Genomic DNA, 15,841 nt, shown 5'->3' with positions numbered 1-15,841 from the left:
CCATCCTTTTGTGGAGTTGGGAGGTCCTCAGGTGCTACATATTGCACATTCTCAGAATTTTTTTAATAAATTGATCAGTTGTGCTGATTCTTTTTCTTTCTAAAAAAACACTGTTTGTTATATAGAATGTCTCTCTGTGAGGGTGAGGGGAGGATAATTAGGATGATACAAACAATAGAAAATATCAGTAAAGAAACTTTAATTTGGGGATTTAGCTAAGGGTTTTATTTTTTTCCTTTTAAAGACAAGGGCTCCCTAACACACCCAGACTGAAAGTGTAGTGGCTACGCACATTTGGCTCAAGATTTTGAACTTCCCTGTTTCATGGGTTGATTTGCCCCTCCTTAGGTGACATGGAGGGGCAGCTAGGTGGTACAGTAGATAAAGTTCTGGGCTTGGAGTTAGAAAGACCTGAGTTCAAATCTGGCCTCAGACACTTCCTAGCTGTGTGACTCTGGGCAAGTCACCTAACCCTGTTTGCCTCAGCTTTTTAATCTGTAAAATGAATAGAGTCACAGAGAGTCAAACACAACTGAAATGACTTAACAACAACAAGGCAATGTGGACACACCATGAGACTGGCCATGCTGATGCTGGACTACTTAGTACGGACACCTCATAAGCTCAATCTACTGCAACTCAGACTTTTCAAGCTCAGGAGTTAGTTCTACTGCTTCGGCCTCCCCAGTAGCAGAGAATTGAAAACATATATTCTCCCCCTACCCACTTCCCAGCTTTTATATTTTTTAATGCTGTAAATTTACACAATCCATCTTGTCTTTATTGCCTCCAGGTTGTCCACAAACATAGAATCACTGTACCTTAGATGATAATTTCTGCCCGAAAATCATTTTGTCCCCTTGAGTTTGGATAATTTTGTTTTGAATGAGGTATTCTTGGAAATAAGCACCCTAATGTTCATTGGAACTCTGTGTTACTTTTCTTCCAGAAGGCTCATAGAGAAAACTTAACCCTTTTTCAAATTGCTTAAACGTTAAGTATTTTAGGAGTTGTAATTTACAAGATTCAAAGTAGGGAAGAGACAAGGGATTCAAATATCTGTTTGACTTCTTTTTATTTCATGGTGTTTTTCTTTTTATCTGGACTCAGTTTTCATTGGTATAGGGCACTCCTCATGAAGAAATGTCTTATACCAGTGAAAATTGGCACCTGCTCGCCAACATAATTAATGTTTCAGAGAGTCGTCAGGGTAACTGAGAAGCAAAGTAATTTTGTTCCAGGTCACATAGTCAAGATGTGTGAGATGTGACTTAGCAGTCTTTCTGCCTCTAGTCTGTCTTATCCATTATCCTCTGGCTGTTTCTCTGGGTAATTAATAATTGTGTGTTGGTTTTCTAAGAGAAAAAGTAAGAAGAAGCAGAAATCCAAAGCTGGAAGATACTTTAGAGATTATCTAGTGCAATTCCCTTTAAAAGGGGAAAACTGAGAATTGTAGAGGGAAAATGACTTGTCCGTGTTCCTCTACATAATACATAGCAGCAGAGTCAGGATTTTGAACCCAGGACTTTGGACTTCTAATATCCTTTCTGTCAAATATTTCTTCATGAGGATAAATCCCTTCCCCTCCCTCTTTGGGAATATCAGATATAACTGTGCATAAATATAATTCTTTGAGTCTGTTTAATCTCTCACAGAGTAGGGCATGAAACATGCCTAGACCAAAGCAGAGTTCTGGGGATTCTAGGAAGACTGTGTCAATTGGGGGAGGAATGGGAGTAAAAAGATGGGAACAGCCAAACATTTGGTGGTGCATCTAGATTGAGTGTTTTAGATTGAAATGTTTGCTTGAATTTCCTGTAGAATGAATGACTTGAACCCATAGAGTTCTCCTGAAATCTACCAGTCTGCTCTTTGTGGAAATGAGCTCCTTTGTTCTGTACAAGGCAGTGCTCTAGGATTGTTTTAAAAAAATTTTATTTAATTTTTTGGAATAAAACAAGGATTTTTATAATAGCATAATAATAAAAATAATAATAGTATAATAAAAAAGATGATTGCACATGAAACTGCAAATCTATTATGTACACTTGTTATTCCTTTTAAATATATAATAATTATCATGTAAAGTTCTCTTTTCCCTTTCCCCCCTTCCCTCCTCCTCCATTGACTGTTATTAGACACAAATATGGATGTAGATATAAAACATGCTTCTTTCTACACATGCTTCTTTCTCTGGCTTCTAATAGCTACTTCCTTAATATGTCCTTTGTAGTTCATTTGAGTATTTATAATAGACAAAATGACAACTCAAAATTGTTCTTAAAACTTTACTGTTACTGTATACAGCATTCTCTGGGCTCTGCTCATTTCACTCTTCATTAGTGGGTGGTCTTCTTAGTGAGTGGTCTGTCCTTTGGACCCTGAAGAGCTAAAGGAGATGGTATTCACACATTGGTGTAACATAAGTGATATGATATGTAGTGTTTTTGAGTAATGGAAAGCCGCAGGATTGCGTGCTGTCAATTCAGGGGATGTGAGTTCATTTAGTCAGCTTTTAAAAGGTTACCTGTCTTAGTTCCTGTACCTGTGCCTGCTGTTTCTGCTCACCTGAGAGCACTAGGATGTTAGCCTTGGTAGATCCTTCATAGTTCTAGCACAGAGCCAAAACTCTATTTTGTGTTTTTCTGGTTGTGACAAGAATGAAATGAGATGTGGATATTTACTCTCCGGGAGGCAAATACATGAGGAAGGCCCCGGAATGCTAGAGGTAGGCATTTGTCTTTTAAATCATCATGAAGAAAACAACTTTTTTGAAATCAGAGGAACTAATATTTTGATCCCATCTTTGCTCTTTAATTGCTTTCCTTCCCATTTTCTGCTTCTCTTAAATACCATGGTAGAATAAAGAGAAAAAAGTTTTTATTAAGCACTTCACTATGTGCCAAGCCCTGTGTTAGGTTCTAAAGATAGAAATAGAAAATCAGGTCAGGCCCTGCTTGCATGGAGCTCACATTCTAATTAGGCAGACAACACACAAAGAAAGGTTCATGTTTATGTTCAATTTATGGCAGATGAAAAATCTCAGTAGTACTTCAGTGAAGGAAAGGTGACAAGGCAGGTGGCAATGCCCAGAGGATCATGGGGAGTAAGAGCCAAGCAGATGGTCAGTTCTTTACTAAGAGGATACTGGATTCAGGGGTTGAATATAGTTGGGTTCTGGAATATCTACAGAAGAAATAGGGATCTGGGGACTCACTTGGTAGAGAGTGTCCTGGATCTGGTGGGAAACTGGCAATTGAGCAGTGATTATTGGTTGGGGAAATGAAAAGTGCATGGTTCTGCACCATGGAAGCAGGTACCACTTGTCTTTCTTCTAGTTGCTCATTGGTAGGAAGGGGTAAAGAAGATCCTTGGCTCCCCAACATTGGGAACCAGTGGAGGTGACTGACCTCAGGTCTTCAGGCAGGTAGTTGATGAGCTGGAAACATTCCCTGCTCCCCCCAAGTTATCAGTTCAAAAGCAGGGATATCAGTTCATAGAATTATCTCATCGAAAGTATCCCAAGAAGAATCTTCTGCACCTGTTGCAAGTTGTGGTCTGTGTATTTTTCTGCCTCAGTACCCTCCAGATGCCTCATTCTTTCTACCTTCTTGACATATGTGGATTATGATTTCAGATACACAATAATACTTTCCTTTTGTTCAGCCACTTGGGGAGAAAGCTAAGAGAGTAGCTATATTAGAAAGAGTGTCAGGGAATATGGAACATTTCATAATGTTTCCCCAAGTTTTAAAACAGTAAGCCTAATTCTGTTTTCTGAAGCTTGAAGAGTGGATTATAGTCATGTTTTTTTTTTAAATCTTCCCCAATGAAAGAGCTCTGCAGGGAGGAGAGCTAGGAAAGGAGTGGAGGCTAATCTTCCTCCAAGGTCATGACTAGGGGCAGCATGCAGTGGTGTTTTAGGACATAATGTCTGTCGTGATTCCATTTGGAGCAGTGACCATCATGATCACTGACATTTATATGGTGCTGTAATGATTCTAAAACACTTGCATAATGTTAGTTTCTGTCAATCAGGAATCACCAACTGCACTTGAGCAGTTTTCCCCTCAAAAGAAGGAGTTTCTTGTTTTGAGCCCAGACTCTATTGAGATTGTGAGAAGAGGGACAGATTTGGGGAAATAAAAAAAAATTTCTTTTAGCTCTCCTCTAATCCCCCTTCCAATTTTTCTCTTCCCTTTGCTATTCTTTTCTCTCTCTTTCCCCTTGTTCCCACTAGGCATCCAGGACTCTCTTGGAGAGAGAGTCCCCTCTTGTTTTATAAACAGAAGATGCAAAAAAAACAAATTTAGGCTGAACATCAGGAAAAAGCTTCTGAATGAGTAGGGTGTCCTAAAGTAGAACGGGCGGCTCTGGGAGGGAGTATATTTATTGCCTCTCATTCAAGGTCTTCAGGCTACCCATTTTCCTTGTCTACTTTATTTTTGTCCGTCAAAAAATTCTCCCATCCTTTGCCCCATTCTAACTGAAACAAGCATAATTAATTAATAATAATGTACTCAAGGCTGAAAATGACTTCTCGTAGTTACTCTCCACTTACTCACCCCCTACCAGATGCCAGATTTGCATTTTGAGGGGTAGTGCTTTTAAACCAGAGACTTTAGCTTATGAAGTTGTTTTCTTCAATGATATGGATTTCAGATATACACAGGAGATCAAGGGGTCGGTGAAGTAGATCAGGCCTGTGTAAGACCACTTGGTTTGCCTGTATATAATCTTTCATGGTTTTAGGATGGGAGTGTGCATTTCTATGGATCCATGAGAAAAGTAGAGAATTGAGAGGGATGTCTCAATAAAATTGAAAGGTTATCTTAGTCATATCCATAGGTTTTCCTGTTTCTCCACAAAGCAATTTATCTTCTGTGACTTTTAAAAGTTCCAGCAAATTCATTTAATTGTGACTGTTTATTAGCTTGCTGCTTGACCGAAATTTGTGCTGCTTTCTTATTTTCAAGCTTGAGTAAGTTATGAGATAAGATCTGAAGATCTAAGTTGTGCTGAAATGTTTACAGTAAACCCATGGATACAGCCACTTCCTCTTTTCCTATTTTCTCAAGCTTCCAAACAGCAAATCCAACATGTGGACCTTTTCTAAAATTCCTTAAATGACCAAAGGTTCATATGGGTGTAGGGGGAAGGGAAAAGGGATGCTCTTTTCAGGTTTTAGAAATTGTTCTAAAATGAATTTCAAACTCACAGATTTCTTTTTCGAGAATGCTATTTAATTTTAAATGTAAGAAAAATCTATTTAAAGATACTTTCCCCCTTCTGTTGCTTTGTGTGTATGAGGAACAGATGGAACTGAAGGCATGTGATGCCATAGGCATCCTTTAGGCCTGTTAGAATGAGGTAACCTGTTCTCACATGCTATATAAGACCTAAATGTTGGTTCCCAAAGGGCTGTGTTTCTCCATTAAAGATGGACTCCAGGTATAAATATAGTATGAACTATCTCCAAAGCTATTCAGAGTTGGACTTGTGTCCCTCTTTCTTCAGGATTTCAAAGGATCTGTGATTTCATTGGTGTGCATACTCCCTCCACTGACACAATCTCTCTGTGCCTTCATCACTCGTCATGAGTTGCTTTAATAAATTTACTCATCAAATGGTGGCTGACTTTGTTTTGAAGATGCCTTATCCAACTTAGCTAGGATCATAAGACCATAGATCAAAGTGCTATTAGGGTACCTCAGAGGCCATCTGATCTGAGCATTTCGTTGAAATTGAGGCATGGGGAAGATCATTACCTGTCCAAAGTCACCCAGATAGAAGTACTAGAACCAGAATTTGAGCCAAAGTCCTCTGATTCCAGAGATTGTTTTATTTCTGTAGTCTACTGGTTCTCTGGGGTAACTTGGTTGACGGGGTGCTAACTTTTGAGTCAGGAAATCTGAGTTTGAATCATCTTAGACTCTTACTAGCTGTGCGTCCTATAGGAAGTCTCAATCCTTTTTTGACCTCAGTTTCCTCATCTGTAAAATGGGAATAATAGCGCTTACTTCTCAGGAATGTTCTGAAGATAAGATGAGATAATATATTTAAAGTACTTTGCAAACTTTAAAGCACCACGTAAATACTAGTTATTACTTGTTGTTGTACTCAAACTCAAAACTTTCCCTTCTTGCTTGGAAGACCTCGCAGACGCTCTGCTGTGCTGCTGTAGTTTTCCAGAACCCAGAATCCCCATGCCACAGTGACATGCTTCAGGTGCCCAAGAATTCCCTGTCACAGTGATAGGCTTCAGATGATAAATTCTTGTTCGTATCTTTCCTTTCTTCCCTGGACCAAATCATTGTTTTATCATCCATCAAGAAGTGTATTGTAGCAAAAACAACTTGTGGGGATGGTTGCAAGAGAACAGTTTGCGCAAGGATCCTAGGAACAATCCTTGACCTTTATCAGACATCTGATCCATCTCATGCCTAAATCAGGAGCCAGTGCCCCTGATCTATGGTTATCCAGTTTCATGCATCTCTAGTTATGAGGAGCTCACACATTCTCTCAGGCAGACCATTTTCTACAGCCCTATTTACTAGGAAGTTTTTATTGTATCTTAAGCCTAAATTTATCCTTCTTCAAATTCTGCCCATTTGCCCCCATTTCTGCCCTTGGAGACCAAATAGAACAAATATAAATCTACTTTCCATGTGTCAGCTTTTCAAATACTTTTTGAGATTGTCTTTCTGAAGCCCCTTCCTGATTGGCTGGCTCTCTCCCCACCCTCTTTTTCCTTCTAGTGGTTTTAAATTGCTTTGAGTAACCCCATTCCAAGGTAGCTGTATTAAGAAGTATTTAGCTAGTTTGATGGACAGGTGTTGGTGGCAAGTTCAGCCTTTCACCTTATGATCCAAAGTTAAACTGGCTTGCATAGAAATGAAACCATTTGCCCAGTTGTGATGGTGGCAGTGTCAGTCTTTGAAAAGTATAGATATTAATCACAGAATCTTGCAGTTTTAGTGCAAGAAGGGTCTCGAGTGGCAGTGTGATATGATGGATATTGTGCTGAGCATGGGATTCATAAGACTTGGGTTTAAATCTGCCTCTTCTACTTTTGCGTGCTAGATGATCTTGAGTAAGCCATTGAACTTCTGCCTGCCTCAGGCAACTCTCTTGGACAAGACTTATTTTCTGACCAGTGGCTGGGTTCATCTGTAAGAAATCATCTTGTCCAACTATTCTGAGACCTTTTGATCTTGTCAACAGACAGTCACAACTTCATGAAGCTTATGTGAAAACTGGGTTTATTACAAGAGAAATTAACATGCACATGGAACCCCAAAAGTTCACAATCCACACAGAAGTTCCCATATTTATGACAACAGGACAAAGGAAGGACGAGATACCAGAAATATTCACCTAAAGGGATGTGGCATGGGATGGGACAAGGTACAGTAAGTGTAGGAGAAGGACAAAATCCCTCCTCTGAAGGGAAAGAGCAAGGTGATGGCAAAAGGGCATTCTTTTCCCTTGGAAACTGCTAGCCCAGGGATGGGGAACCTGTGACCTTGAGGCCCTCTAGGTAGCCATCTAGGTCCTCATGTAGGCCCTTTGACCGAATCCAAACTTCACAGAACAAATCTCCTTAGTAAAAGGCTTCAAGGCCACAGCTTCCCCAGCCCTGTGCTAGACTATGAAGGTCAGATGGTCTAAATATCTACCTGGTCCCAGCTGTGCAAGCAAGTTTCTCAGCCTAGCACAGACTGACTGGTGCCTGTCTTGACTTCCCAGGGACACACAGGGAGTCCATCCAGGGTATAAACAACACGTTATATCAACTGGGGTGGGAGTAGGGGGAATACTTTATACTGGATACATTCAGGACGTCCTTCATGCTCTGGGTCAAGTGTTTCTGGAAAATATGGCAACTCAAGAAGTCAAGTTCAGGAGATCCCTTAACAGTCCCAAGACCCCTTCATACTCTCAAAAATTATTGAGGACCCCAAAGCTTTTGTAGGTTATATCTATTGACATTTACTACAATTGGAAGTAAAAAGTGATCATATTTTTTAAAAAATCATTAATTCATCAATAATAGTAAATGTTAATAATAATAAACTGTTAATAAATGTATAAAATGAATGTTAATATGAGTAACATTTTACAAAAAACAATTATATTTTTCCAAGCAAAAAAATGAGAATTTCATTTTTTAAAAGTATGTTTCTGCAAAGCTCTTTTAAAAGACAGCTAGATTCTCATCTGCTTCTGCATTTATTCTGTTTTGGTATGTTGTTTTGTTTGGAACAGAAGAAAATCCCACCTCATCCAGATATATAGTTGGAACAGGGAATGTTTTAATACACAAACAATATCTTAGCATTATTATGAAAATGGTTTTGACCTTGCAGACCCCCTGAAAGGATCTGCCTCTACTACTCTACACTTGGAGAGCTGCTGAAGTAGTCCGACCCCCTTATTTTACCAATGAGGAAAGAAGCCTTAGAACCCTGACAAGTCTTTTAATCTGTTGACATCCTTAACGCACCCACCACACTAGGGGTAAAATGACAGTTTCCGGCACCATTCTGGGGCCTCCAGGAGCCCTGACTGCAGGGAGTTTGGGATTGACAAGGTGACAATAGCTTTCCAGATTGTCTTTTGTGTGCTTGCAGAAGTCTGTCTGGGGGTTATGTAATAAGAGTTATCCTCAAAGAGAAAATCATGTTGTCCTTTTGGATAATGAAGTGCAAGCTCCTTGCATTCTACCCTCCATCTCCTTCAATTCTTTCTGCAGTTTCTATTGGCTGTGGTTTCTGCCTGTGCTCTGGAGAAGTGCTAGTTCATGCTTTTAAACAGCTGTTTACCCTCTTCTTTCATTGACCATCCCCTTTATTATGAGTGTAGATTGGCGGCTTCCTTCCAGAGGCTGGTGAGCCCTAAGATTGATCACGTCCTAGGTCAGGGGTTCTTAGCATTTTTTATGTCATGACTTCCTTTTGTTGGTCTATAGACCCTTTCTTAGAATAATGTTTTTAAATGCAAAAAATGAAGTATAGATTATGAAAGAAAGTAATCTTATTGAATAGTTAACAAAATATTAAAAAAAAAACTTCTTGGACCCCAAATTAAGACATCTTCCCAGAGCAGAGGAACAAATGTCCTTTATGTTATTCCATCCGATCTTTTTTTCCAGCTTTTGAAGTACCTGATAATATGTTATTGGCAGTAGGGGGAGGTTCAGGTATGCCTCAGAGATATTGTGGGTTTGGTTCCAGATCATTGCAGTAAAGTGAATATCACAATAAAGTGAGTCATATAAAATTTTTGATTTCCCATATGTGCATATAAAAGTTATTTTCATACCATACAGTAGTCTATTAAGTGTTTTAATAGCATTGTTTTTTTTAATTCCCCCCTCCCCCAATTTCATGTAAAAACAATTTTAACATTCTTCTTTCAACTTTTGAGTTCCACATTCTTTCCCTCCCTCCCTTTCTTCCCACTCTCATTGAGAAGGCAGGCAATTTGACATAGATTTTACATGTGTAGTCATGCAAAACTCATTTCCATGTTAGTCATGCTGTGAAAGAAAACAGACAAAACCTCAAGAAAAGTAAAGAAAACCTATCTTTGATCTACATTCAGGCTCCACCAGTTCTTTCTCTGGAGTTGGACAGCACCTTTCATCATAAGTCCTTCAGAATTGTCTTGGATACCTTAATTAAAAAATACTTTATTGCTAAAAAATGTTAACCATCATCTTAGCCTTCAGCGAGTTGTAGTTTGGTTTGTTTGTTTTTTTGCTGGTAGAGGGTCTTACCTCAATGCTGATGGCTGCTGACGGATCAGGGCGGTAGTTGCTGAAGGTTGAGGGGGCTGTGGCAATTTCTTAAAATAAGACAACAAAGAAATTTGCCTCACCAAATGACTCTTCCTTTCGTGAATGATTTCTCTGTAGCATGTGATGTTGCTTGATGGCATTTAATCCACAGTAGAGTTTCTTTCAGAACTGGAGTCAGTCCTTTCAAACTCTGCCACTGCTTTATCAGCTAAGTGTATGTTATCTTCAGTATTGTTGTGTCTCAGGGAATAGGGAGGTCTGAGGACAGGGAGAGAGGTGAGGAAAATGGTTGGTCAGTGGAGCATTCAGAACATGTACAACATTTATCGATTAAATTCACTGTTTTTTATGAGTGAGGTTTCTGGTGCTGCAAAACGATTACAATAGTAGCATCATAGATTACAGATCACCATAACAGATATATTACTAATGAAAAGATTTGAACTACTGCAAGAATTACCAAAATGTGATGCAGAAACATGATGTGAGCACATATTGTTAGAAAAATGACACCGACAGACTTGTTCAACATTGGGTTGCTACACACCTTCAGTTTATTCAAAAAAAGAAAAGCGATCATCCTGACCTATGTCTTGCCCCTGGACTCTGAATGACTCTGGAGGAGAGATGAGGCTGCTGACTTTGTACAGTCATGCCTCACTTAAATCCAATTCACTTGCAAGTCAAGGCATCACCTTCCTGATGTCATTCTCGTTGAGAATGAAGAACAAACAACAACCTGTTTAAAAAATGCCGTATCTGTGAAGAGTGGTAAAGTGAAGTGCAATGAAACAAGGTATTCCTGTATAAAAAGAAATTACTGGCTTGTTGGGGACAGCAGAATCATATGAACTGGAATAATGAAAGAGAAACATAATTGTTCCAATCTTCTGGGATTAGTAACGTACTCATGATGACTAGATGATCAGTGATGAGTAGAGATCGTTTTAGAACTAGGATGATGCCTGGAAAGGGAGGACTTGAGCTGAGTTTGTTGAATGGGTCAAATTCAAATGAACAAGAAGAGGGGGGAGGCTGGGTAGAGAGTAAGAGCCCCAGTACTCTGAGCTGAGTGAACGAACCTCTGGAGAATACACACAGGGATGTTCTTCGTTCTAACCAGAGTAAATTTAATTTGAGAAAGGACTACAGGACAAAGGTAGAAGGGGAATTTATTAAGTCTGCCTCCAAGAAGACTCAGTATACTCGTGGAGAATGACAGAACCATGAAAAGTCATAGTATACAGTTATGATGTCAAAAAAGCCTTAGACACAGATTGAACATTGTCTTATAATACAGAATCATAGTATTTAGAACTGGAAAGAAATTTAGAGATCTTTTAATCCAATCTCCTAATTTCCCCCCCCCCCCCCCACCAAATCTTTTCACCTCTCTTTGAATTTATAGCCCCATGTTAAAAAAAAATTCTTTATACATTATGGGACATATTTGCTATTTTATGGGACATATCTGTCTCTTTATCTCCCTGTCTCTCTGTCTCTCTCATCGTTCTATTGAAGAAACAAACAAATTAAAATCGCTAGGAATGGTTTAACAGGCAATCTGTGTTCCCTCTGATACATACTGGCTGAGTCACCCTGGGAAAACCACTTAACCTCTCAAAGACTTGGAAACTCTGTAAGGCTATAAATTGCCAGGCAGCAGGTGGTGACCTTCATTGGTGTAGGGAGTTTCCTTCTCGGGAGTTCCCTAAAGTAAAATCACAGGTCCAGACCAAAAAAGGGAGACATTTACCCAAAGCTCATTGTGGTAACTGGCTAGTTTCCACAAGGTTTATTTCTGTCGAACTGACATTCTGTATAATCACTTTTTTGGGAGGAACCCAGAGACTTGTATCTTTTACACATAGTAGTGTTTGGGGATTGTTATCTAGAAACTGGTATTTTGTCATTTGGGGTTTCCACATATATATATTTTACATGTAGGAAACATTTCACAAATGTCTCAGAAGCAGGTAATATTAGTCGAGTCTCCTCCGAACAATGCTTAAAATACATAGGATTAAAAAAGAAATCAATCATATTTAAGTCAAGATGTAATTTTTTCCCCATCCAAGATCATAGACAACAAGAGCTGTTGGTCTAGGGGGAATTATAAATAGGCCTTGAAAATAAACTTTATCTTTTGGGTGCAGTAACACTGGAAACAAAACACTAAATCACCTCATTTGTACAGAGATCACTTCTGGGGCAACCTCAACTCTTTAGAAAACATCCAGGAGCCCCTTTCAGCAAAAGCAAATGGTTAAATTAATGAATGATACAGAATTCTTACACTAAATCCATGTAAGACAACTCAAGCCCTCACCTTCAGAGCTTTCTAGGCAGGGTGGAGAAGGAGAAAGTTGTTTTTTCTTTAGATAACATTTTAGCCAGCTTGATTATCTGGTTTATCACCAGTAGCAACTGCTGAACAACTGCCAGTATTCAGATAGACCCAGGTGTGTAACGGCACCTTCAGTGGTCCTCCTCCCAGCCCAGCCTTCACAATCATCATCTGGAGAAACAACTGCTTTGGAGAAGGGGAAAGTCATCCCTGCCAAATGCCAACCAACTGCTCAATATAGGGCACTGAGCCAAGCTAATTAAAGCAGCAAAGCACCCTAAGGAATAAATGGGTGCAGTGTGTGCCAAGCAAATAAAATCACCATCACCACCATCACTGTCTCCTTTACCCCCACCACCATATTGTCTACTATCTCCATCCAGAACCTAATGGAGATATCCAAGGCCCATTAATGCAATAACCTTTTGAATAGCAATACTACCAGCCCAGTGTCTGCAGCCATCATCCCAGGAAGCAGTCCCTGTGGAGATGGAGCCTGGTAACTGCTCCTACAGATGCTGCTACCACATCTTTTGAAGACCTCAGAAAGAAAGTTCTTGCCACCAAAGTCCTTTGCACTGACAAATGGTTCAATGCCAGGAAGGAAAATCATTTTATCAGTGGAAAGAGCATTAAAGAAGAGGCATTAATATCTGCTATGCCACTGCACCCTAACCTATATGTATTGTCCCCCTTATTAGATGTAAGCTCCTTGAGAGAAAGAATTGTCTTTTCTGTGTTTATCTCCACTTCTTAGCACAGTGCATTGTTCATAACAAGTGCTTCATTCATTCATATTGATTCATTCAGTCAGTCATCTGGCTACCTAGAGCAAAGTAGATTGGTCAGTAAGATACAAGAAGAGAGAGACCCATTAAAAATAGGCATATAGATACCAGCAAGAAATACAAAGTAGTACTGAGGGAGGAGAGAACAGAAGCATATAATGTAAATCCAAGGATGCAAGAGGCAGAGATGGCCTTGAGTGTGGCATCAGACAACCCTATATCTTTTAGGCTCCAAAGGGTTTGCTGCTTTTATCTAAACAGCACATAAATTTTCAAACCTTTTGAAAGAGAATAAACATGCCAAGGACATCCTTTCTAAATTATAATTACCAGCCTTGATCAATTGATTACTTTAAAGCTTAATAAACACTGGTTAGGATGCATGAAGATAATACATAGTACAGTCATACCTCATATATTCACAATCATCAGGAATTGACATATTTCACACAAGTATAACTGATGTTAATAATTACAGAAGCAGAATTATTGAATGGAGTGAACCTGATTATTCAGAAAAGGTTAAATTAGTTTTGGTAAAGTCTGTTTGTCAGGAGAGGAATACATGTAATATATTTACAGTACGTTGCACATAAAAGGTGCCTAAGAATGCTTCTTGAATAAATGAAAGGATGTATTAATTTAAAAGAGATATTCACTCAAAAATATTTACCAAAACAAGCAACAATAACAACTACTTATGTTAATAGAAAATTCATTTCTGTGGATCCTGAATAAATGAGGGATCATTGCACTCTATAAAGGCATGTGTCCTCACCAACACTCGCTGGTCATATAGGCACCACAGGCTGGAAATCAGAACACAGAAAAGTTCTACATTCATTCATATGTTTGCATTACTCTCTTTGTGAACACAGAGTCTGTGTATTATTAGGCTCCTGTGTCACCTTTGTATGCAAGTGGAAAGAAAGGTCTTAGAGGAGCTGTGTTGGGATCCCGTTCCTCTTCTTCACTATCTGCCTGACCTTGGCATGTGGTTGTCTTTTCTGTAATTTCTAAAGGTTCCTTCCAGCTCAAACTCTTATAATCCTCCTCAATCAATCCTTAAACATATTTAAAGTTCATGTACGCCAACCTGCCAATATTCTTTTATTTCATTTTGGTCTGGTCAAGAGTGCTAGGGTAGCATCTTTATTGTAGATTTACTATGCAAGCCAGCACTGTTCCTACTTAAATGTTTAGTGATATATTTAAATGTCTAGTTCGCTGAAGTCACAAGAAGCATCCTTAAAGCTCAACCCCATTTATTCTCCAGAACACTAAGACAAATTGAACAGTCACTGAGCAGAATCTGGTAAGCATCAGGAAAAAATGATAAATAGAGGTTTAAGGGGAAGCCCTTGTGACCAGGCTCTTCTTAAGAGACCCATGTCTGAGCATTTTGTAGCCTCGGGGTTGTTGCCCCCACCCACTCATTTCATGTTGCAGTTTCAGCCCCCACATGGTGCCCAACAGATTACTCAACATTCTTTTATTTGTGGTATCTTTAATTGCTCACTGAAATGAACGAGCCCACCAGAGTATTAGTGTCACTATTTGAGACGTACATGAATTGCTCTGGCCGAATGCCATTCATTCCAGTGTGGGATCTGATGTTCTGCGTCTGTTTGTGTGTGGAAAAGAAGGAAGAGTATCAGGGGTGGGACCGCTTTTTTTCCCCCCTTGCAGCCAGTGACGTGAGCCATGCCTGGAACAATCAGACTCACTGCAAACAGGCTAGTTGAAGATGCTAGGGGAGGCAGCCTGGTGCATCTTAAGCAAACGCTGATTGCCACGTTCTGGGGCTACACAGGCACACTCGGTACAGATTTCCTCCAGCTTTCTATCCCTACAGACGTTTGGGAAGTGCCTTTTAATTTCAGTCCTCTAAGCCCCCTCCCCACTTGACCTTGGAAATGATTGGAGTTAACAGTGTTCAGAGTGCCAGCAAGGTGCGGGTGAGAACCTCAGGTTCAGTGAAATACTCCAGAGAGGACTCCATCCGGAGGCAGTCCCACCGGTCCAAGTCTATGAAAATTTCCAACTCCTCTGAGTTTTCTGCTAAGGAAACTAAGGTAAAAAAAAAAAAATGCCATCCTAAACCTTCTTATCTGCAGTCAGAGGAATAGATTTTTTTGTTTTTAAGAAAGAAAACCTTTTTGCTATTTGTTCACATGGAATGAAAGGCTGGGGGGTGGGGTGGAAATTAGCAGGGTATGTAAAATTACTTGGGATAATCCTCTGAAGTCGGGAGTGAGCCACAGGCTGGGGAAGATAAAGGGGTGGTTACTACGTTCAGTTCTGTAGGGAGCTTATTTGCTGGGGATATTGATGCAACAATCCCCAGCCAGAAGATGATTAGGAACGATTGTTAGTTGACGTTTCAATTCAAGGTTTTATCTCAGGAAGGGCTGCGTTGATATGATTTGTAAGTGTAATGTATTTTCAGATTATTTAGAGCAGAATGGAGGCATTGTGTGCCTTCATCTTTCATTTATTTCTGGTTTTATTATTTTCATGTGTGAATGCCATCTGAAATAGTGGATTGCGGCTCTACTAGATAGTGTGTGTGTGTGTGTGTGTGAATGTATGGAATTACCAGCCTGAACATTTTTTTTACTTAGAGCATTTTATCAGCATTTTTCCTATAATGCATATGAACATGCTTAATTGTCACTTAGCACGTGTTTATTGCAACTACCCTCAGATTGTCTGTGCCACAAATATAATAATAATTCCTGTTGTTCATATGAAGAGTGTGATTACACAGAGAAATGGGCATTTACTCTGTGCAACATATTCTCGAGACGCATCCCACCACCATCTGTGTGAACCGGGTGCTCAGAAACACTCCCACTCCACAGGTTTTAAAAATGGAATGATAAGACTTATGTTCTCATAGAA

The 15,841-nt window shown here is 39.5% G+C and overlaps 1 protein-coding gene across 6 annotated transcripts in view; it reads left to right on the top strand.

Annotated features, from left to right (window-relative positions):
• The window catches only part of PSD3 (pleckstrin and Sec7 domain containing 3), a 617,602-nt gene that overhangs the window by 449,526 nt on the left and 152,235 nt on the right, over nucleotides 1-15,841 (top strand). Inside the window, exon 1 of one of the 6 annotated variants that reach the window (XM_072634984.1) lies at nucleotides 14,827-15,012. The exons of the other annotated variants lie outside the window; for them this stretch is intronic. Within the exon in view, the coding sequence (XP_072491085.1) occupies nucleotides 14,854-15,012 (159 nt within the window). The 5' untranslated portion in view covers nucleotides 14,827-14,853. Of the gene's footprint in view, nucleotides 1-14,826; nucleotides 15,013-15,841 lie in introns of those variants that run through there. 6 annotated transcript variants of the gene reach the window in all.

This window comes from Notamacropus eugenii, chromosome 1, assembly GCF_028372415.1.
Source record: "Notamacropus eugenii isolate mMacEug1 chromosome 1, mMacEug1.pri_v2, whole genome shotgun sequence".
In the NCBI taxonomy this organism is placed as follows: Eukaryota; Metazoa; Chordata; class Mammalia; order Diprotodontia; family Macropodidae; genus Notamacropus; species Notamacropus eugenii.
The sequence above is the reverse complement of the archived record's forward strand: the minus strand, read 5'-3'. Positions and strand labels throughout refer to the sequence as shown.